The sequence below is a fragment of the Raphanus sativus genome, chromosome 9, assembly GCF_000801105.2.
Source record: "Raphanus sativus cultivar WK10039 chromosome 9, ASM80110v3, whole genome shotgun sequence".
NCBI lineage: Eukaryota > Viridiplantae > Streptophyta > Magnoliopsida > Brassicales > Brassicaceae > Raphanus > Raphanus sativus.
Genome location: NC_079519.1, coordinates 36,006,569 through 36,030,493, shown reverse-complemented (window position 1 = coordinate 36,030,493; position 23,925 = coordinate 36,006,569). Strand labels below are relative to the sequence as shown.

Genomic DNA, 23,925 nt, shown 5'->3' with positions numbered 1-23,925 from the left:
TCAACACCCCGGCTATGTACAGTTGGGAGAACTCAAAAGCATCTTGTCTCCTGTTTCCAATACCATTTTCTAACTTCTGCCTTATGAACTCCAGCAGGAACGGAATCGGAAATCCTCTTGCTCGCTTCAGTGCGGAATTAATAGAGATTCAGCGATGTTGCTTGTTTTTATGTTGAACCTGTTCCCCTTACAATAAACCCTTGACCATAGCTTGGCGTCGGCCTTCTCCAAATACGTTGCAAGTTCCGGGGTTTGCACTCCGTATCTCAGCCATGTACCCGGTTAAAATCGTGAACGTGTGCGCATAAGCAGCCCCTTTCACCAAGTACATGAGATGTTTCCCTTTAAACTTTTTGACAATGTTATCTTGAAGGTGATAATAACATATTCCTCGGGTTGCCCAAGGAAACACCTTCTCACACGCACTTTTAATGGCCGCGTGCCGGTCAGAGACTATCACCAGAGGCTTGTCATGAGATATACAACTAGCCAATTTTGTGAAAAACCATTCCCAAGAAGGTTCATCTTCAGCATCCACGATCCCAAAAGCCAATGGGAATATCTGAAAATTGCCATCTTGTGCGGCTGCAACTAACATAACACCTCCATACTTTCCACTTAGGTGAGTTCCATCCACCACAATGACCCTTCTCTGATACTTAAAACCTTTGATAGAAGCTCCAAAAGAGAGAAATAGATACTTAAATCTTTTCTCAGAATCAAGTTCTATAGCCGTGATAGAATCAGGATTTGCAATGGAGATTTGCTCGAGATATGAAGGCAGACGCGAATACCCTTCTTCTGCTGATCCTCTCACCAATTTCTGTGCATATAACAGTGCTCTGTATGAAGTGGTGTAATCAAGCGTCATGCCAAACATGTTCTTCATTGCATCAGTGATATGCTGTGGAGTTATCCCATCAATGATCCCAACACGATCAATGAAAAGACTACCAACATACTTTGGAGTACAGTGTCTCCGCTGAGCGATTCGGTCTCCAATTGAGCATAAATGTTTTTCCACATACTTTGTTACCCAAAACGTGTTTGACCCATGTTTCACACTCGCTCTGATCTTCCATCCACAACCGCTAACCCGACATATTGCCACAAGGAGAGTTTTTGTTGATTTGTATATTCTGAAAGAAAACCTACCCCTCACTGCTGTCAACCGCAGCTCTGAAAGCAGTGCATTCTTGCTAACAAAACTCTGGTTGACATAGATGCTGGTACAATCCGATTTTCCTCCTTCAATAGCATTTGTCTTAGCATATGTCTTTTCAATTTCTTCAAAACAAATATTATCATCATCTTCCTCGTCCTCATCTAGAACCTTTCCATAAAGACTGTAATCCCCACCATTCTGATCCGTTTCACCAACAATAGTGTTATCAGCATCCTCCCCCATTTTCCTCCTCCCCATTTTCCTCCTCCCCATCTTGATTTTCATCTTCAACAGACTCATTATCACCAACATCTTCAAAACATTCATCAGCCTCATCATTATCACCAACATCTTCTTCCCATTCACCAGCTTCATCATTATCACCAACATCTTCTTCCCATTCACCAGCTTCATCATTATCACCAGCTTCTTCTCTTTTCTCTGAAACCGTTTCCACCTTGCTGCGGCTTGATACACAAAGACATACTCTATGCGTTTTGAGTATCTCGAGCAAGTTTCGAACTTGTCTATCACTTGTAACATGAATGGGAGGACTGCTTGGAGTCATCATCATTTCTGCTGGTAATGAGTAGCTAATCTCCACAGTCACTGATCTCATGTCCAGGTTATAATCTTCTTGAGCCATTGCAACAAGTTCAGCATGTGTTGAATCTTCATTCAATAAAAACAATCTTGCTCCTTTGAGATCATCAACCACAAAATCCCAACGGAAATCTCTCAACAACCATTCTCCATACACTGCATGTAACTTAAAAATCATCTGCAAATATTCAAAATAAAACACATTAGTAAACATAGAGAAAATGAAGAAGTTCAACAAACATTATCGCAGACGACTTAGATTTAAGTCGTCCAGAAGACTTAAAGGTAAGTCGTCTAAAGAGGTCACTTTTGCAATTGAAAATTAAAAGGGACGACTTAATTCTAAGTCGTCCGGCTTTGTTTGTTAAAAAAAAAATTCAGACGACTTATATATAAGTCGTCTACGAAAAACGGGCTAGTTTTGCATTTGACCGAATCGTGTCAGATCTTTGACTATTTCTGGACGACTTATAAATCAGTCGTCTCTGGAAAGTAAAAATTTCAATATTTTATTCAAACTAGACGACTTACACGTAAGTCGTCCCAGGTTAGTTTTGTAATTGAAAAATAAAACTTGAAATTTAACTTTCTCCAGACGACTTAACTAAAAGTCGTCCAGCTAGACGACTTAATTTAAGGTCGTCCGGGATAAGCAAGGTTTGGACGACTTAATTGGGAAAAATTCTGGACGACTTTGCTTTCCCCGGACGACTTTAAATTAAGTCTTCTGACGGGACGACTTTATATTATGTCGTCTGGTAAAAATTAAATTATGAAGTTTTATTTTTCAACTACAAAACTAACCTAAGACGACTTACACGTAAGTCGTCTAGTTTAATAAAATATTGAAATTTTAACTTTCCGAGAGACGACTGAATTATAAGTCGTCCAGAAATAGTCAAAGATCTGACACGATTCGGTCAAATGCAAAACTAGCCTGTTTCTCGTAGACGACTTATATATAAGTCGTCTGGACTGTTTTTTTTCACCAAACAAAGCTGGACGACTTAGTTTAAGTCGTCCGTTTGACCAGAAGACTCATCAGTAAGTCTTCTACATACAGATGACTTACTTGTAAGTCTTCTACGCGAACAGATTTTGAAAAAAATTCAAATTCGTACCTTCAACTAGGTGAGATGACTTTGTTTGCACACAGGGTCTTCTCCAACCACCCAGAACCTCAAACGAAAGCAACCGTAAGTCAAAACGAAAGAAATATGGCTCCAAACAATTTTGAATCAAAAGCTTCAGTTTTTTGGATGAATATGGAGAGAAAGTGAAAGAAATGTTGTTTTTAGTTCATAACAATTGAAACAGAGAGAGTGTAAAGAGATTTACGTGCATTAAAGGGCATTAAAAGCTCCAAACAGTTCGTACAAGGTTGTTCCCACTATTCATGGCAGTGGCAATATTGTAAATACTTGAAGAAAATGAGGTTGAGACAGTAAAGAAGCCATTTTCGAAAAAAAAAAAAAAAAAAGGGTTAATGGCATTTTCGTAGATAAAATGCAGATGTGGGGTTAAAAACTCAAAAAAAAATGAGTCAAAAGAAAAGGTTAGTTTTCTGTTTGAATTCAAGTTTTGAGTCACTTTTGCAATAAGCCCAAATTTGTTTATACCTTAAACCGGAGTAAACAATATTTAGCTTCTTATATTGGATTTAAGCTGTCTGAGTATCCGAATTACATGTTTGGATAATTAAAACTTCAAACACTATCTAAGAACCTAAGATCATATAAAACAAGGAGATCGTGGATTGCTCCATCTTTTTGTTGTCAACTCTTTACATAATCGACCTTGATGCTTTGAATGCATTTACCATCACCTCGTACGTAAATCTTTACACCATTATTGTTGGTTCCATCCACCCACTCCTTGCCTCCTTTGCTACCTATTGCTTACTATCTTGTTAGAGGAACATATGTGAAATATATTGATCCAAGTATGACTGGCAGAACATCCAGAGATCTGAAAAGACTGAACCGAAACCAAAATACCAAACCAAATTTGGATCAGGCGTAACTATTTTAGATAAATTTGGATAGTTTGGATACAAATATACCATAAACCATACCATATGCTTCATTGCTTTCATATAGAAATATCCAATCAAAACAATATCCAACAAATATTTTGGGTAAACAATATCCAACACATTTGAGTACCAAATATCCGAACTGAAACCTATTTATGGTTGATTTTAGGGAAATTGCATTATATAACATTCAATAAAATTATAATTCACTCCATGAACAAAAACTTTACATTTTCACTATATCAATGCACTTTATATCCTCTTTCTATTATTTGAGGAGACCATTTTAAAAGAAACGTTTAGTTCATGTGTTTATTACAAGTGTGTCATTTCCTATGTGGCAACACCATAATCATTTTCACACCCTTTTATTAAAAACCATCTTCTTACTAGACTAATTACATATAATGCCATTGATCATTAAATTGTAGCTTCACATAATATAATATATGCTTTCTAATTATTAGATAACAAAACTAAATGCTCCCTAATTACATATACATCCCGTCAACATAATATGATAAAACATATATTATAAATGATTTTGTTATTGTAATAAAACAGCATATATCCCATATAGTTTTCTTATAATTGTGTTTACAATAGAAAACCATTTTTTTGTTTATCACATATGTTCCAAGCATATTAATTTGAGACTTCATGATTACTTAGGTTCTGTGATGAACAAAATAACAAAGAAGAATGTGTTTCGGGTTTTTTTTTATTTTACTGCAACATTATTAGAGAACAAACATAAACGTCTTTGATATAATATTTTTTTGGAGTCAACATTAATAGAGAACGAAAAAAAAAATTGATTGTTTTGTGGAGTCAAAATTTTTAGAATATGTTTTCGTCATTGAAATAAATGTTTGTATATTCAAACATGAAATATATTTGTTGTTTTCTAAAAACTTTGCCTTCAGAAATCCATATGACCATATCTATGCCTATGTATATATTTTCTATATTACATACAAAACTATATCATATGTTTACATTTGGCCGTAAACAACAAATGATTGTTACATGGAGTCACAAATTTTGATTGATTAGTGGTTGATTGATTTTCTGAATCAATTTGAAATCTTGGTAATAAATTCAGGTATTAAATTGTGGAATCAATTTAGGTGTCAATTTCTGAATCAATTCATAATCTTCATTTATTGATTTTTAAATGTATCAAGTAAATTTTGTCAATTAGGTTCATATAAAAAGAAAGGTAGGTACATTGGGAATTTATTTAATTTATTAGAATTCGGTAGTTTAGGCAAGTTTTAGCCAAAAATTAGAGCACAAGTTATGTAATATTAATTTTGAAAAAAAAATTATGGCGATTTCACGAAGCTGATTAACCCTAAACTATCTTCCATGACGTATATAATCACGGTGCCGAAAGAGCATCTCCACACCACACTTTACTTCTCAAATCATTATTGAAATGGTTCTCATTGATTCTAATGTGAGTTTCTACAATTTTAGGTATGTTTAATGTAATATGCTTAGATGCATATGTTATACTATGTGTTACAATGCAAATTAATTAGAGAGTAGATAATGTATTATACTAATTTTAAATTAAAAGGTGTTGAAGCTGGTATTTGTTTTTTTTTTAGAAGACCTTTTTGAAAGAAACATTTTTTTTATCAAATAAAAGAAACATTTATTTCATGTGTTTATAACCAAATTTTCATTATTTACTTGGACATTAAAACAAGATAATGATTATAGTATATGTAACATTTGATATATACGGGTTTATAATTAAGGGTATTTGTTACATTATAACAAATGGTATCATTTTCATTACGATATGCAATTAGAAAATTTTGTTTTTGTTTTTTTTAACATTGAATGACTTAGAAAATTTTGTTACTTGATGGTTATATATATATATATTTCATTTTTCTAAACACATATATAATCTTATTTATACATGTTCTTTTTGTTAGTTGTTTTTTTGTCAGTATAATATTATATTAACATATATCATTTGTCTAAACATATAAATATAATTTTATAATATATGATAAAGTTAATATTTGTTACTATATTTTTAGTTTTCTAATATCTATAGAATAAAAGTTATAATTTTTATTAGTACATTCGCACCGTGCAGGGCGCGGGTATCACCTAGTAATATTGTTATATTACCCTCGTTTGTAACCGGAAAAACCTGCAAAGTAAAACAAATTAAATTATGTGTCTATCTGAAGTTCCACGTCATCTCTATTTCAACCAAATGTTTTTAGTTCACAAATATATTATTCTTTCCATTTTAGATAGTATAGTTTAATCGTATAAAATTAAGCTATTGTTTGGTTAACATATCATTTTAAATAAGTGTGTTTTTAGGAAATTTATGATTGGTTGATTAGCAGATGCATCAACACTTTAATTATAAATCAACAATATAAATTTATTATAAATAATAATAACATTATGTTTAATTTTTAAAAAAATAGTTTAGATGAACATTATATATTCTAATGAAGAAATTATTTATTTTATAAAATTAATATTAGATTTTTATAAAACGTTTGGGTTGATTAACATATATATGTATATAAACATGTTAGTGGAAAACAAAAATTTATTGGGAATATTTTAGTTTAAAGTTCTTATTAATACAAAATTATGATATGTGTTTGTATTTATAATATCTATATTTTAATTTTAATTTTAAATGAATTTCTTTAGATTTTTTATTTACTCATCTACAAACCGCAAACATTAAAGAAAACTACCTTTTGATTTTGAAATGTTTGGAGCGGTGAAATAATTTACAGTGTTTTGTGATTGTTGTAAAACACCATCATTTATTAACATGTAACTACATTTATTTGAAATAATTGAGGATTCAATTATATAAACATTTAAGTTAAACGATTTTAAATATCTTAACATATATTTTGTGTAAAATATTCATAAAATATTTTGAACCAGTATGAAGCGGATTGAATTTATATAGTTTAACTTTTACAGTAATTGATTACCAAATTAAATTATCATAAACTATTTTTAAACAATCATATGAGTACAACACAGGTCCAAACATATTTCTTTATTGAAATAGTTACAGGAGAGATGTTGCATAATCAAGATAATAATAAACATATGAGATCAGAAGTTGATTAATAAGTGAAGGGCAGAACATGGACCCCAAGTTGATTAATCATGTTACTTGACTTTCCATGGAATCCAACAATTTTAAAGCCATCTTTGTAGAGTAAAAAGCTCGAGGTAGATACGAATCCTACGGGAGTAGATGTTCGTTTGTTCGTTGTAAACCTAAGCATAGTTATAACTTCAACTTCACTTCCAATTACTTTGTCATAACAACCATCCACGGCTGTAACGTATTCACTTGGATATTCGAGCTCAAACTGCCAGAAAAAAACATGTCAATGTAAACATTATAAACCCCAAACCTTAAAAAAAAAGAAAAGAAAAAAACCTGACCTCTTTGACGTCAAGTGGTGTTGTGTTTCCATGATCTTCACCAATAATAATACGAGTGTCCCTCCCGTACACAACCTTAAGGAATGCAACACCATTATCACCTTGTCCAACGTATAACTTTCTAACACCATCGAAAACACCATCGTCCCATGATTCTCCTCGAAGACCACCTTGTGCTCGTAGTTTCTCTGCAGTAGGAGGAGGCATTGGAGAAAAATATGCTCCAATAGAAACAAGATCACGATCATCATGCCGTCCATGGAACCCAACCACAGCACAACCTTTTTTCTCTAACACAAATTTGGTACCATACACTACTCCAAATGTCGAAGAGGTTCTCCCTTCAGATGACTTGAAAATTAATGACGTAACCCTCGTCTTGCCAGGCCCAAATCTTTTGAAAGTCCCCTCTACATATGTAATCACTTCATTTGGATAGTCGAGCTCAAACTGCATGCATTAACCACATATACATTTCATAAAAGAATAATAAAAAAATGTACACACACAGATATATATATATATATATATATATAATTTCCTTTAGACACCAATTTTTTTGACCAAAAACAGACTTGCACTTTAAAAATGCGAATCAAAATCTACTGATATGTAAAAGTATGTAAAATAAAATGCACCATTTTCATATTTAAAAAACAAGTTCTCCCCGGAATTTTGCCAATATATAACCAAATTATGATCCCATTATTTAATGGTATTGCTCATATATATATAAATAAATTATACAGTCATGATGAATGTATCCCAGTTTTGAACATAACCTCTTCTTCTTCTAAATCATCTTGTATTGTCTGCCACCCATGTTGACGCTCTATAACTGTGCGGTTGTGGTAGTGAAACGTGATACTCTTTACGTTAGCGGTATCATAACTAACATACACTGTTCTTATGCTTTCGAAAACACCATCATCCCAATATATGCCTTCAGAACCACCATGGCGTTCCGATTTGGTAAGAGAAACCGTTGTAAAGTATGCTCCAAGAGAATTGAGATTCTTGTCAGCATATCCATGGAAGCCAATGATCTTTTTACCTTTCTCTGCTAGTAAAAACTTCTTACCCTTTTCATATCCTAAAACATCTGAAGTCTTGAGGTTCGTTGTGAATTGAAGTGCTTGAATTACACCGGATGCATCGTCGTAGTAACCCTCAACGTAAGCCAAATGTTCATCGTTGAAATGGTTTATCTCAAACTGCCAAACAAAGAATTGGTCACCAAAAAAAATTACAAATTAAGTAAATAGTGGAATGGGTGATTTTATTGTATACCGTCTGTGTGAAACCGCTACCCGAGATACCATGGATTGGTCCATCTTGGGTTTCTCCATTCTTGAGTACATAATCAAATTTGATATATTGAATGCCTTCAAAACCACCTCGTACATGAATCTTTGTTACACCGTCATGGTTAGCTCCATCATCCCACTGATGGCCTCCCTTGCCGCCTTTCACGTCCAATCTACTAGGAAGAATCGTAGTAAAGTAGGCTCCAAGGGAGACGATGTTTCTCTTCCTCATATATCCATGAAAGCCACTGATCTTTCTTCCCTTAACTTCAAGTGTAAACTTATTACCCTTTTCATATCCAATCAGTTCTGAAACCCTGAAATTGGTTTTGAACTGAAGTCCTTGAATGTAACCGGATTCATGATCATAGTAACCCTCTACAGATTCGAGATGTTCATTTTTGACATGGTTAATCTCAAACTGAAAAAATGTGAAAGCAAATATCATAAGTACACCAATAGAAACTGTTTCCAGTTATATATTATTCTAAGTCTCATCTCTGTGTTTTATACGTTAGACTCCTACATACCGTCTCTATGAAACCTCTATGACGGCGACCAACGAGTGATCCAAATTTAAGCTGTTCGCTCTTTACATATTCAAATTCCATGTAAAGAATTCCTTGAAGACCACCTCCAACATAAATCTTGGAAACACCGTCATGGTCAGATCCATCATCGAATGTAAAGCCATTTGTGCTACCTATGGCTTCCAGTTTTTGTGCCATCGCAACTGATTTTAATCTTGATACATGTAGAAAGAGTACTGAATCAGTTCTTTGCTCAATATATACTGCATTCTTTCGCACATGCATGTGTTTCTTTAATTATTTTGGGATTTTGATAGAGAGAAATACCCTTTCACGATAAAGTTTAAAACGGAGGAAACTATAATCAGCAACATTTCATCTTGTAAATGGAAATGTTCTTAAAAAACGCCCATTGCATTTACATATAACATTTCGGACTAGATTTCAGATTTAGTAAGATTTGCAGGGATAAAACCATATAGAGTTCTAAAATATTGGAAAGGAGTGAGAGAGAAAGAGAAGTAACCTTGGTGGCTGAGGAGAGAAGAAGACGTGATGATCAGAGATTATTGTGGTAAAGAATTGAACATGGTTAATCTATAGAGGGAGGCATGATCATGTCTTTATAAATGATATATACAAGTATTGATAAGGTCAGACGTCTATATTTCTGCGAAAGACCAGTGTATAATTTTTATTGTTTATGACTAATTCTAGTTGACAAAACAATAAGACTAGTTCACACGGGAAATTATTATACAGCATATTAAGACCATTATTATTGGCAGATTTGTAACCTACATTTTCTCAATTTGTTTTACTTTGAGCTAATACGTGTTAGAGAAGATATGTCATGAAGATAACAGAGGAACGGAAATTACCTCTCTTCTGCATGAAGATCAAACACAAACACTTCGTCGTGCCGAAACAGTTGATTGTGCAACTGTATCAAACACTGCTACAAGCTTCAAGCTCTGCATTTCCAAGGAGACGCTTACAGGCCCATACAACAAGATTTAAATGAAATGTGACTTTGCTGAAAGACATTGTTGCTTTCCTCTGTTGAATGAAACATGATCCTAAACTCAAAGCAAATCATAGTCTAAGGACTAATAGAATAAGATCATTTACCTTCCAGTCATGCTTCCCAATAGCCTGGGATGACAGGTACTAATTGTGAAAACATATCTAATGTTGAAATCTCATTTTTGTCTGTTAGAATATTGATCACATCTGCTTGAACCTGTTCCAGTTTAAGCGAGTCATATTTTTCTAGACATCTAAGCATTAAAAGGACAGAAAAAAATAATTTTCTTGGATACTTACAGAGTGATATGACAGCTTTTTAAAGTAGCTTATGAGCGGAGATGTTGAGTTCATACCTGAACTGCAATGATAGCAGTGTTCGTTTCATGATCGCTAAGTTTAGCGGCAGCAATAAAAAATTAAGCCTCTCATCACGATAACGCACAACACCGGTGAAACCACCTCTAACTTGTAATACTGATTGTTTCAATTTGGAGACAGCAACCACTGAGACAGGTTGTTTCAATTTGGGACAGATCTTGATTTGGTTCTTCAATTGCTCATGCATGGGAGATTGGTGAATAATAGAGGTGTTGAGTTGTGTTTAGATATTGAAGCGTGGATTTTTAGTAATACAAAATAAAAATCCTATTTAAAAGTTTCTTTTCCTAGAAGCCTAAACTATTGTTTGAAAAAGATACAATCCATCTTACGTAGAACAATAGGAAAATAGATAACATAATCCAAGTCAACAACACAACAAACTCCACAGAGATAAGTATGTAAAGAAAAAAAACAATGATAGAATACACTCCACATGTACGTAAGATGGAGTGAGGAATCCCAGTCCAGAGTAACAAATTGACAGCCAAACATCAGAAGAAGAAGAAGCGTGGATTCTCAATCTGACAGTAAGGAATCCCAGTTCAGAGTAATGGATGTTTAGTCCTAAGAGCATAATTATCCCTGATACCCATCTGGGGTTCTTTCTTTTTTTTTGTTATTTTGTTTTGTTTTTTTTTCCGTTTTTTAAAAAAAAGAAAAAAAATTTAAAACAAGCAAATCGCGGACCGCCACGTGTCGTGGGGCCCGCGAAACTGCCCAGAAAACGTATCCTCGCGAGACCACTTCTTCTCCTTTCTTCTTCTTGGTTCCCACCCTTTTTGTGGTCCCCCACCAAGATACCCCTCTAATATACCCCAATAAATATGCTCTAAAGAATACCAAAAAAATGTAAGCTTTAACAAGTCAGAGAAGAAGAGATGAACAAAAGGGTTTCTATAACTTAACCCGTTGCCTCGTTTATCTGTTCTGTGGGCTTCGAATGCTGTTGGGCCTCAAACCCATAGTCGCTAATAAAAAAAAACAGAAACATAAACAAAGTTAGTGACATTAATTAGAAAGGATTGAAATTTAAGGTACAACATATTCTGAAAGAAGATGGATCATATTAGTCTACTGATGATGCCTACATCATGCTAACCTAGAGCGGAAAGAGAATAAGAGAAACGGTTACCTTAAGGATTAGAGGCAAGAAACGATTTTTGGTATCTTCGTCCTCCCATTCAAGCTCAGTTTGCTGTTCTCGAGGATGAATTGATATTGAAAGCTTCTCAATTCGTGAAACACTTGTAGCCTTTAAGGGAAGCTTTCTCAGCTTTGGACAGTTTTCTATCTTTATTCGCTTCAAAAGTTGAAAGGGAAGAGGACTCCAGTAGATACTCTCCAGTCTAGGCAACTTGTCCAAGTATAACTCTTCTAGTTTCTCAAAGGGCTCAAAGGGTGAAAGACCTGTAAGCTTTGTTGCTTTCTCTTTGTTTATAACTTCTTCTACTTCAAATGAACTTTCAATGTTTAGTCTGATAAGTTTTGGAGCAAACAATAGCCAAGTCAGATCCTTAATTCTTCTGCAGCGAACTATATATACTTCGGAGAGGTTGGTAAAGCATGGACGTCTTGGATTGAGTAAATCAGACGAGTCTATCTCACTACCTTCCCACTTCGTATCAGAGCGAATACTCGTTAACCAGAACCCTCGAAGATTCTTCATGCTCACCAGCAACGACAGATTGAATGGCTTTTCTTGAAAATTGCGAGTACTCAGACGATAGATGCAGTTCACCAACCTTCGATCTCCTGATATTTGCTCCAAACCCAACTCTGTAGATACATTTATGGTTAGAACTTGTAGATGCTCCAAAAGCTGCAGCTCCTTCACTAAGTTAACATCCCCTTCAACGTTAGAACCAAATAGTTTCAAACTTCTTAAACTCGACAACTTTGATATCCCACTGATACTACAAAGTTCGTATGTACTAGTCAAATTCAGGTGAGTTAGCTTTTTCAACTCTTGAAAACCAACGGGAAGTTGCTCTAAAGGTGTATGGGACAAGTCAAGATACTGCAAGGAGGTCAGCTCCGATATCTGCTCTGGAAGTTCCTTGATGCTGTCATTATATGATAGATCCAAAACAAGTAGCTTCCGCATATATTGTATCACTTCACCTGAGAGGTTCTTCAAATCATTTTTCTGGAGGAGCAGAGTTGTAAGTTCAGAACACTTGGAACTGCAAGTCATCTCTTCAATCTCATTGCCCATTAATGACATCCTTCTCACAGCTCCCCAGTTTTTGACTCTTGGCACTTGACGTAATCCGACTCTTGCTTGCACAACAAAATTCTCTTTGTTTTTCCCCAAATCGGAAGCAATCCATAGAGCCATCTCACGAACTACGTCATGCATCACAACAGTTTCTGTGTCAACTTCCATCAGTAAATTTGCACAGGTAAGGGTGCCGAGTACCCCATAACCCTTATTAATTGCTATTCTTAAATCTTGGTACTCCCCCATGAATCCTTCGCATATCCAATACTCTATCAACCTTTCTTTTTTTATTAGATAATCTTCTGGAAACAGAGCACAATAGACGAAACATGACTTGATATGTTCATGTTTCAAGTTATCGTAGCTGAACTTCAGAATTGGAAGAATATCATTTTCCATGTCAGAAAACTCTCTAGCGGATCTAGTCAAAGTATCGATTGCATCCTCCCATTCTTGTACCGTAGTTTTAGATGCCATTGTCCCGCCAATAACACTGAGCGCTAGCGGCAGACCATGACATTTATCAGCTACCTTTCTAGCGAGCTCAACAGGGACTCTTCTTAATGTATTGTCTCCGATCTTGCCTTTAAACAATTCCCATGCTTGATCTTTATTAGAGTCCCACATCGGACAAGTCAAGTGTCCTTGGGCAATATATATATGTGTATGGGCAATCTTCCACTCTTGAGCTAGCTTTTGGGTGTGAGTTAGGCCCATCACTAATATGGTATCAGAGCCAGGTTAAAAGCCCAGCAGATGATTTCCCATATAAATAGTTGTCTACCTATGTAGCCTATAAAATGGCCCATCTTGCTGTGGTATGTCCGGTTTGGGCTGTTTCCGTTGGACCGTTTCCCACCCACATCTCGAGAGGGGCTATTAGAGTCCCACATCGGACAAGTCAAGTGTCCTTGGGCAATATATATGTGTATGGGCAATCCTCCACTTTTGAGCTAGTTTTTGGATGTGAGTTAGGCCCATCACTAATAATCTTCTTTCAAACACTTGACTTGCATCGGTTCATGATCCCCCATGCTCTTACCATACTCCCTCAGAACGGGTGGTGAATGCTACTTTGCATCCATTTTCTCTGGTCGGTTCCGGAACTCCGAGGGCTTCTAAATCCACTTTCTCCCATATATCATCTAGCATCAGCCACAAATCTCTTCTTTTTCAAACCACTGTATATCTCTGCGGCTCTATCACTTTGATTTTGCTTTGTCCATTCGTCGCCACAAAGGTGTAGCTTCTGTGCAATATCTTCTTGAACCTTTGTAATAGTTGCGCCTTGAGACACCACGACCCATATCACAGTGTCAAACTCTCCAGCTATTCCAGCGAACTTATTGTGGATTTTCTTGAAGAGGGTAGTTTTCCCTACGCCACCCATACCGTGAAGACCCATGATTCCGACATTTTCATCCATAAGTCGTGTCCATGCTCTCTCGAGCATTTCCTCCTGGCCAACCGTATGCCATGTAGGCCTCTCCATGACTTCAGGTGTCGGAGTCAACTCAGTAACCGTTTCAAATTTGCCATCATCTATGAGTTTCGTAACCTCTTCCAACAACAATAATACGCTTTCCATATAATTGTAGCTAGAACGTACATTTGTTGAGCATAAACCACAAAGATACAGATTTTGAAGCTGAGCGGTACTAGTACTAACCAGATTAGTAGACCGTGTATCGACCTCCTCCACACGTGCAAGCCATTCCCTGACAGTTGGACGCCTTTGTGTATGTGGTAGCCTTTCCTCCCTCGTAACTTTGTTCATCACCTCATCTTTAATTGCTGTGAGATATTTCATTTCCCTATCCAGATCATTGAGATTCTTCTTAAGGTTTCTGAATCTAAAGATACGATCCAGCGATTGACCAATATCACCAGAAAATTGGATAGACAAACAAGTCCCCATGGTGATAATAGATCGAGTGAAAATATTCAGTAAGCAACAGCAAAGCTAGAGATTGAAGTGTTTTAGAAGCAACAAAGTTTCATCACAAGAGAATTTGAAAAGACCCACAATTCCTCATGGTGATTGAAAGAGAGAAAAATATCAGTAAAAGCTGAGGCTGAGCTAGTGTTTTAGGCTAAAATATTGGAGATAACATAATGCTCCAATAAGACGAAAAAACATTAGCTGTTCTAGTTTCGGACCACTCAGTTACGATATGAAAGACTTGGATCATTCTTATTTCAGGTCCATACGACCATTACTGACAACAACTCTTTTGGACTTTAGTGTTATTGAAATAAGAAAAATCAACAGCCATCTGCAATAGTGAGGATAGATATTCAGTTCATTACATGTGGCTGCAAATGATAACTAAAATTGGAGATAAGAACTTAATGAAACAAAATATTACAAGTGGAAACCCAATTCTAAGGTTACACAAACTTTATTAGATCAGCCAGTTAAGTTCATAAACCGAGTAACATAATATAAGAGAAGAGATGGGACTGACTGAAAGGGCCAACAAGAACTGAATCTGAGCTGTATCATTTTCTCCTCGTGCTTGGCTTTGAGATTCAAAAATTTTGAAATATATGATGACCTGCAAAAGATGCAACTTTATCAGCCTGTGTGTTACTTAAAACCTGCTCAGTGATAAAAATCCAAAGAAAACCGTACCTGCCTATGCATATTGTTGAGTTCTACAACATCATGATCAATAAGTCTGAAACCATACCAACACGACAAGCTTCGAGATACAACAATGCAGGTGAACCAAAGCCCTCCACCTCAGATCACTAATACAGAAGACTTTCAAGAGATTCGATTGCCTTTAAAATAATACACACATAGAACAGAACGGGTCAAAATTTTTTGAGAAAGACAATAAATAGCAGAAGAAACAAGCAACCCAAATATCAAACAAAATGTAGATATTCACAGTCAACATACACTACATATTTTGTCTCGAAACTAAGCTCTAGGGTCGATATTGTAACAAATACAGTTAAACTACTCAAACCATTAATTCTATATATATGTCTCAGTGATACAAAAGTTACAAATTAATCAAACCAATCATAGGGGAAACAGAGGAAACCCAATACAAAGTTTCGATTTTTCAGCTCCATCACCACTAGCTAGAGAGGCACCGTACCCCCAGAAGCATGCACCATTGGAGTTAAGTTTCTCCGCAGTGCTATATCATATCGTCAACAGATCGGAGAGCTGAACCGTCCATCATTCTTTCACCAAAAAAAACCACCAGCCGTTCACATTTCACTGCTCCGTTTGAGCCGAGTTGGGATTCCACCGGCAAAGACAATTCGATACATCAAGTGGGCTTGGCTGGGTTTACATAGTTTGGGTGTGGGCCTAACCCGATTCGGAATTCGTTGTCATCATGTTTCAATGTCTTAGCTGTGTTTTATGTTGTAATGTTTTCTGATTGTAGAGTTGTAAACTCTCTTTCCTATTGTAGCTAGAAAAGTTTAAGTTATGAAATGAAAGTTGTGTTCAAAAAAAAAGAAAAAAAGCTAGCACAAATTAATTTGAAAACAGCTAGTTTCTTAATCTTTCACTATCACACACTTACAACTTCTTTAAAATTTAGACAAGTAGAGAACACTTTTACCTTTTAGACACGTGAAGATCATTTCACTAATCTATATAATATAACATAACATAACATACAGAGCTAATTAGAGATATTAATCAGTAGAAGCAAGGTGCGGATTTTGCTGGCATCACTGGTGCCACAATACGCTGCAAGGCAACGATCTTGAGAGGCTGTAAGGCAATAGCGCGTTTATGAGCACCAAAACTTCTTCTCAAGCACATGGATGTTTTCACCGCCCCGTATTCGTCCTTCCTCTTAAATTCAAGAATCTTTGGTGAAAGGTTCATCAGCAGAGGAAGTATCAGAAATTCATCACCATGTACCATCGGTGGCTTAGGCTCGATCTCTGAAAGTTCATTTACGTTCACGGGATCGTAGAAAGCCTTCTTAATGTCTTGAAGCATCTCTGTGTCGGAATCATAACGATTTTTCTTGTTGAAAAACATCTCAAAGACTTGGCAACAAGACATGTGAATCTCTTTGCACGGTTTCGGTAAATCACTTAGTCCATCCATTAGTACATGCTCCAGAAACTCTTTCCTGTTTGAATCGATTATCTTTTCGATATGAGCGATTGAGTTTTCGATCTTGAGACCTGAAGTATTCCTCATGTGGAGTAGCACGGAATTGATCTTCCCTTGTTCTTGTTCCCTCTGTGAATTTACGTTGCATGAACATGTTTGATCGTGTAAGTACAAGAGTATCATATCATATGTGAACAAGTTTTGATATAAATTTATTCTTTTCACGTTACATTTTGCCAAATTGCCGGATTAATATTCCTTGTTTATTTTTTAAAATTAATTTTTATACCCATAAATGGAAGCCGGCATGTAAATCGATCCTTGATCAGTTGATCTTGACCAATACGAAAATGATCATTAAAAGGGCTCTCTATATACGTAAATTCATTGAAAAAAAATCTAAAACGAATTACCTGATAACTTTGAAGATCATTCAAAAGTCGAGGTATGATCATGAGCAATGTGGTTAACGTATCGTATTTTCCTGGGCTGAGTTTCTGTTGGGGAAAACAAGGTTCCATGAGACACGAAACTGAAAGAGCCATGGTGTGTGCTGCGATTGAGATCATTCCACTATGAAGATATTCTTCCATCGACGGCATATGCCCCTTTTTACTCCATACGGCTTCACGTAGCCATGCCTCAAAAGTTTCAGCCCACTGCATATTACATTTTAAGAAAATGATGCAGAATTATTTAGGGCCCAATAATTTATATAATATTCGCAGAATAAATTGCTTAAAATTTGTTTCTTTTTTTTTGTAAACTAGACTTTATATTTTAAGATTTTGATAAAAAAATTTACTAAAAAAGATTGGCTATTTTTTTATGTTAGTAAGTCAGGCATAAAAATATGCAAGTAAATGTAAGTTTTTTAGAACGAAAGTAAATATAAGTTGATGAATGTAGAAATAACGAAAGGAAACAAATATACAATGTTGATAAATCATTTAAATTGGCGGTCAAATTTATGAAGAAGTTGTTGTTTTTTTGTTACATTTCTAAAATAAAACTCAGTGACCTTTAGTGTTATTAATTCATAAATAAGTATGTAGAGTGAAGGAAGCATAATCAAAATATATATAAGTCACCTCATAGTATATGATCAATAGCTAATTAGTTATTTTTCCAGTCCTAATTAGTTTTTTTGGTCTATATGTTAATCCTAATTAGTTCACTCTTATAATTTTATTTAAAAATCAATACTAAAACGGTGAATAAGTTAAATTGTTGAAAATATGCCAATTCGTTACATACGATGTCGCGAAGCTGATCTGTAATGTCGACTCCGTGTTGCTTACTGCAAGCCTCTGTAGTCTCTCTTACTATATCATCAAGTGCCCTAAATATGATCTTGCCGTAACCTTTAAGCTCGTCTCCATCCCATCTATATGAACAAATAATATTGGAATCATAATAGAGTCTATAAGCTTATGTCTATTTATATTATTTAATTATTATGCTTGTCTCTAATTACACCAGCATAACCAATATTTTAATAAATATATGTACCTTATAACGGCTTGAGTAAGAGCTTCCAAATCCTCCAAAGAACCTTCTTCATCAAACAAATCATCGGCAACTGTGACGAGGATGGCAGTCTTGGCTGTAAGCTTTCCAACTTTAATGGCAGATTCAAAGGGCAATGAAGTCGCGGTTGCAAAGTAACAATATGTTGTCTTCTCTCTACCAAAACCAATATCATTAAGACCCCATTTCTTTACCCACCTGTCACAAACCGCTATTATTAGACCAGAGACGTAATTTTGCCATAGCGAAATGCTTTTGTTTTCAAAATTACCACGTAGCGTAAACTAAAATCTAACTTACATTGTTAACTCGTCTAGCTCGCTTCTATATATGGCTTGTCGAAACAAGAAGTTTCTTGATGCAAGATGAGTCAGCTTGCTGATGTATGTACTGTGTAGTCTGATTCATAAATCATTAAAAAAAACAGAATTAGCTTGTGACTAAATTATTGGAAAGGTAATAGATGATTTGCATATATAGTATTTACCTTAAAAAGGAGGCTTTACCGACTGAGAGAACATTCGAGTCCTTGTCCTCAATCCACATCCTATGATCTAGGTGTTTAAGTCGAGCTATCCATGGAGTACTTAACTCATGCTTAATCTAAAACAGTCATTATTTATTTGAATCATTAAGCCACGCATTTGTAGTCACTTAAAAATAGTTCAACTTTTTAACTTTTTTTAATACCATTCGTTCATCGATGGACCGACTTTGCTCAAGTAGGTTCCGAGTATACTCTCTTGCTTCTTCAAGCTCTTGCTCTCCTGGAAACATGAGATCTGTGGCTCTGTAAACACTAAGGATGACCAGGAAGAAAGAGTCTGTGTTTCTTTCTAAGTGATCTCGAGTTTGCTGATCATTCAAAAACCAGCAAAAGCTTCCTGGAAAGTATTTATTCAAACAACTTTAAACTCGGCAAAGAAAGAACATATAATTTCTCTTTAGTTTGATTCAAAAATATAATAAATACTTCTAATCGAAATAAAAGGTAGTACTTACTAGGCGAAATGGTTTGACCTCGCATTCTTAACATCCGAAATGCAAGAGAGTCTTTGTGTAGTTTATCTGCTAAGTAACTGATGGGGACTCTGTCGACGTTTTCTTCCTCATTACTGCTTAGTTATACACAATAAAAAAACATTTCTTGGTAAATTATATATGGATAGGGATATGTAAAAATGGATTATGAATTTAGCCTCACGTATAAACTTGTTGAAGAACATGCTCAATCTCTCTACAAAAGAATTCTCCTAAACCAATATTCTCGATTACATTAACCATGGAGAGTTTTATGAGTTCTTCATTGAGAGGGTACTTTTGTGGCACTGGGACAAGAATTCATATATATCTTGTTAACAAATATTATAATGCAATAATATATTTCTTGGTAAATTATACACAATAATATATTATTATATTTAATTTTTCCGTAGCTATGGGATAACTAGAATGTTAAATTTAACCTCCATTGGGGCATCTTTGAACGACATTCTGAAGATATGCAAGACACTTTGAATTGCGAGTGATCATAAATGCTGATGCAGTTGCTGAAGGCGACTGAAATAAAGAGCCATCAATACTGTCGAGGCTCGTAACTATGATATCTTCACGGTTTTCGATATATATTGTCGATGGCAAGACCTCTAGATATGCCAGTAGCGGTATATGGTTACAATCATGCAACAACTCTTCTCTGGGAAACAAAGAAATCTCGTTATGTTTTATATAATTTAATGAGGAAAATACTTTGACCAAGATTTCTACTCATGTAACGTTACCTTTTTAGAATCTCTTGGCGTTGATAAAATACCTCATTGATCATTTCAATACAGCGACTAGAGAAAACAAAGTGCAAACCAAGTTGTTGAGCATGCTCAAGGATTCCTGTGAATTTGATAATGAACCAACGAGGATAAAATCCTTCTTCGTTATGTTTCTCAATTATTATCTCCGTTCTTCTTTCGATATATCTCTTCCCTAGTTAAAATTATTTAAAGCATATCATACGTTAGAATAGTAGGTTTATCTTTTCAATATAATAATTTTGTATTTTCAAAAAATAAATTGTAATTAACTGTTCTAATATCGATTGGCAGAAATATTTAATATCAACCAAAATAATATTAATGTATGATTGAATATATAATTTTACTTTATGCATAATGTTTCATATTAGAGAGATAACTTTTATTTTAAAATTATAGAAACTATTACCAATACACAAACTATTTGATTTTTTATTTTTATTCTGGTGTATTTGATTTACTAAAGAATATATATAAGAAAACATATGTTCTTAAGAAGTTTTTATTACGTTAACAAAGTATTTTTAATTTAAAATCTAGACAAACATGTTTAAAATAGTTTCAGTTTTATATTATTTTATTATTTTAGCTATTTAGTTAGATGCTACCAATAGCTGTATTTTTTATATTTTTCAAATCAGAAATATATCTTTATCTTTTCTATGTTTTTTATTTTACGAAAACTCGCAGTAATAATATTATAAAGAAAATAAAGAAATGTGCAATGGAACTATCTATTAAAATAAAATTAGAATATAAAAAATTAGAATATAAATTAAGCCTCAAAATTTGTTTTAGAATCTAGAGCGAAAAATTATTATTTTATGTTAATAGATTAAAGAAAAAGAATTCCCAAATAGTTTGATCTATGTTGACCTGGGCCTCTCTTTATGGATTTCAAGTAAACAATCATTCGTTATAGTTGTATAATTTTTTTTAGAAATGTTTTGTGTTCATTTCCAGGTACAACAATTGTTTATTATAAAAAATATGTTTAATACTTTCGCATGTTCATTATAAGTTATAACTCTAATCTAATTAGCAAAGACATGCCAAAAAGTCTACTTATTTTTCCGGAAACAGAAACATGCCAAAAATGCGACCAACAGTTATATGTTTTTTTTTGAGAACTGGCTTGCAAAACAGTTATATGTTTTATATTATTATATAGAACAAAACATATTTAATTGTATCGCACGTGAATAACGCAGTAGGCCATGCATGATGAATGTGATATGTATGTAGTAAGTCGAGTTTTACATTTACAGATAATTTTCTTAAAGGGCAACAGTAATGCGAAGTCAGTCAACGCACCTTTGTGAAGATGAAAACACCCAATGTTCCATTTGTGAAGAGCAAGAACACAGGCAAGAGTGGAAGTTAGAGTGTTCATTTCGTCTCTGTCTTCGTCTTCGGCGTCAGACATCGAAGTAACTAGACAGCCGGAGTTTCCCCAGTAACCTTCTCCGGCATTTTGATTACACAAAATCCAATCTAGAGAATCTTGGAACATAGGTTTAAGCTCACCATCATCATCTACGTTGTGGTCTTCTTCCACCATAGCTAACCAAGCCATATCGTAAGCAGAAGGAGAGACAAATGAGTAAGGATCAAAATTAATGGTGGACAACTGAATGTCACTCTTGATCTGATTGACCAAAGCTTGGAGATCATCATAAGAAGAACCGTAAGGGAACTTCATTGTCTCTTTCTCCTTTTTTTTCTTCTCAAGATGGTCTTTAGATTATGTGTGTTAATAAATGGCTCACTAATTCGGGTGTGTTTATATAGAGAAGAGAGTACGAATATCGATATTAAATAAAAAAATGTGAAAAATGTGAAAGATGTGGTTTGAGATGAGTAGTTTGAATGACATCGAATAGTCTACTCATATCTTAGTCGCCCAATAATAACAGAGAGAGATCCAACTAGTTATCGCTCAGAGCATTTCCAAAAGTATTTTCTATTTTAGAGTTTGCAAAACTCTAAATTTGAAGTTTCAATGAATTCTTCTCCAAAAGAAAAACTTTAAACTTAACTTCAAAATTATTTGTATTTTACACTATGATCCCTATATTTGTTATAATTAATATAAATCTATAAAACTTATAAATAACTAACACATATATAAAAATATCACATTAATATTAATTAATAAAATCTTATAGTAAATATATAAATTATAAATATAAATACATAAGTAAATATTAAACTACAAAAAAACACACTATATTTTGAAGCTTGCAAAACTTCATATTGAAGTTTAAAGATGTTTTTAAACTTCATATTTGAAGTCTAAAGATGTTTTTTAAACCTTAAAACTTTTTATGTTAAACTTTATATTTAGTTTTATGTGTAAAACTAAAATTTATGAAAACAAATATGAAATATTATAACATATGATTTTTTTAAAGATTAAAATGATAAACAACAAAGTATCTGAGAATCATAAAATGTATAATATGTAATTGTAAAGATCAAAATGCAAATAAAAATATGAAACTTCAAATTTGAAGTTTTGAGTAGTGACACTATATATTTGAAGTTTTACTAGTAAAAGTTTCAAATTTAAAATTTTGAAGTTTCTTTTTGGAAAATAAAAAATTTCAAATATGAAATTATAGAATGTCCTTTTGTAGGTGTTTTTATATTGTTAAATATTCCCATGTTATCATAATGAGTCAGTTTTCTTGAAGAAATAAATAATAATGACTCATTTTCTTAAGCACTGTGAGTCACTAGCTACAAAATAAAATTATGTTATAGTCCCAACGTCTTTTGTTCTCTAAACAAAATTATCATAATTATGAATTTCTCCAAAAGAAATCATGAAAATAATATTTCTATACTTGTATCTCCACATATCTGAAACTGTTAACTTTTTACCTTTAAAAGTTTTCAACATCAGTTTCAAAAAAAAAAAAAAAAAGGTTTTCAACACGAGTTCATGTATCCGTTTCTTTTAATAATGTATCTGAACACAGAAACATCTCTATAAAAAAAATATTATGCCAAGTTAAGAAACAAGAAAAAAAAACTATCTTTGTTACTGAAAAGTCATAATGGCTGAAACATCATAGAAAACGGCAATTCTTGTATGCGTGAGACACACAATACAAGTTTAAAAGAATCTCCGTAACCTTAAATGGATACACGCAAATTTCTATTGACTTTTTTCATAACCTTAAAAGAACTAAATTTTTTTGAAAAAAAAAAGAACTAAATTTTAACAAAAGTTTGGGGATTATTCTCTCTTTGAATTTTCAATACCGCGTCGTACATGAATTAGCGTATTCAATAAAAACAGATTTTAACAAAAGTTGAGGGACTATTTTTATTAAGGTGTTCTCAAATACAGGCTAATGCAGTTCTATATTACATGAAAACTAAAGTGGGTATTAAAAACAGAAACATATAGAAATACATAAGTGAATTGTTTTAAATAATTAGGAAACAGATAAGTGTTGGAATCATATGTCCATATAATTTTTTTTATAAAGTTTAATAAAATTTAAGACTAAAATTATATGATTTTAATTTAAAATAAAGCAATTATTCATTTATAATAATTTTGAAATGATTTTATATTAGAACTATGAAAATACACATAAATTAAGTTTAAAATAAATTATGATATTAATTATTTTTAGTACTGCATAAATTTATTGACACAATATATTTGAATATATGCTGAATCTTTAATAAAAACCTCAATGCATAAAGATAAAGATAATTTGTAGTATTAGTTTTAATAT

The 23,925-nt window shown here is 33.7% G+C and overlaps 3 protein-coding genes across 3 annotated transcripts; all 3 read right to left on the bottom strand.

The window, feature by feature from the left end:
- Positions 1 to 6,937: 6,937 nt before the first annotated feature.
- On the bottom strand, positions 6,938 to 9,301 carry LOC108825419 (jacalin-related lectin 14-like). The gene is made up of 5 exons (XM_056993835.1): positions 9,103 to 9,301; positions 8,556 to 8,993; positions 8,048 to 8,479; positions 7,266 to 7,715; positions 6,938 to 7,189 (listed from the first exon to the last, which is right to left on the bottom strand). Exons 1-5 carry the CDS (start codon positions 9,298 to 9,300, stop codon positions 6,938 to 6,940), a joined length of 1,770 nt encoding a protein of 589 aa, XP_056849815.1. The 5' UTR covers position 9,301.
- A 1,523-nt stretch (positions 9,302 to 10,824) lies between these two features.
- Positions 10,825 to 14,904, bottom strand: LOC108825400 (probable disease resistance protein At1g61300). Its single transcript, XM_056993389.1, is given in 6 exon segments — positions 10,825 to 11,076; positions 11,419 to 11,480; positions 11,645 to 13,345; positions 13,729 to 13,785; positions 13,787 to 13,888; positions 13,890 to 14,904. Coding segments are annotated over 5 exon segments (2,637 nt in total). The 5' UTR covers positions 14,652 to 14,904; the 3' UTR covers positions 10,825 to 11,076; positions 11,419 to 11,465.
- Positions 14,905 to 16,257: 1,353 nt separating this feature from the next.
- On the bottom strand, positions 16,258 to 21,936 carry LOC108825402 ((E,E)-geranyllinalool synthase). Its single transcript, XM_056994236.1, has 12 exons — positions 21,485 to 21,936; positions 20,144 to 20,342; positions 19,829 to 20,058; positions 19,567 to 19,690; positions 19,365 to 19,477; positions 19,053 to 19,246; positions 18,850 to 18,965; positions 18,663 to 18,761; positions 18,345 to 18,560; positions 18,090 to 18,219; positions 17,246 to 17,491; positions 16,258 to 16,961 (listed from the first exon to the last, which is right to left on the bottom strand). Exons 1-12 carry the CDS (start codon positions 21,870 to 21,872, stop codon positions 16,404 to 16,406), a joined length of 2,613 nt encoding a protein of 870 aa, XP_056850216.1. The 5' UTR covers positions 21,873 to 21,936; the 3' UTR covers positions 16,258 to 16,403.
- Between the last annotated feature and the right edge of the window lie 1,989 nt (positions 21,937 to 23,925).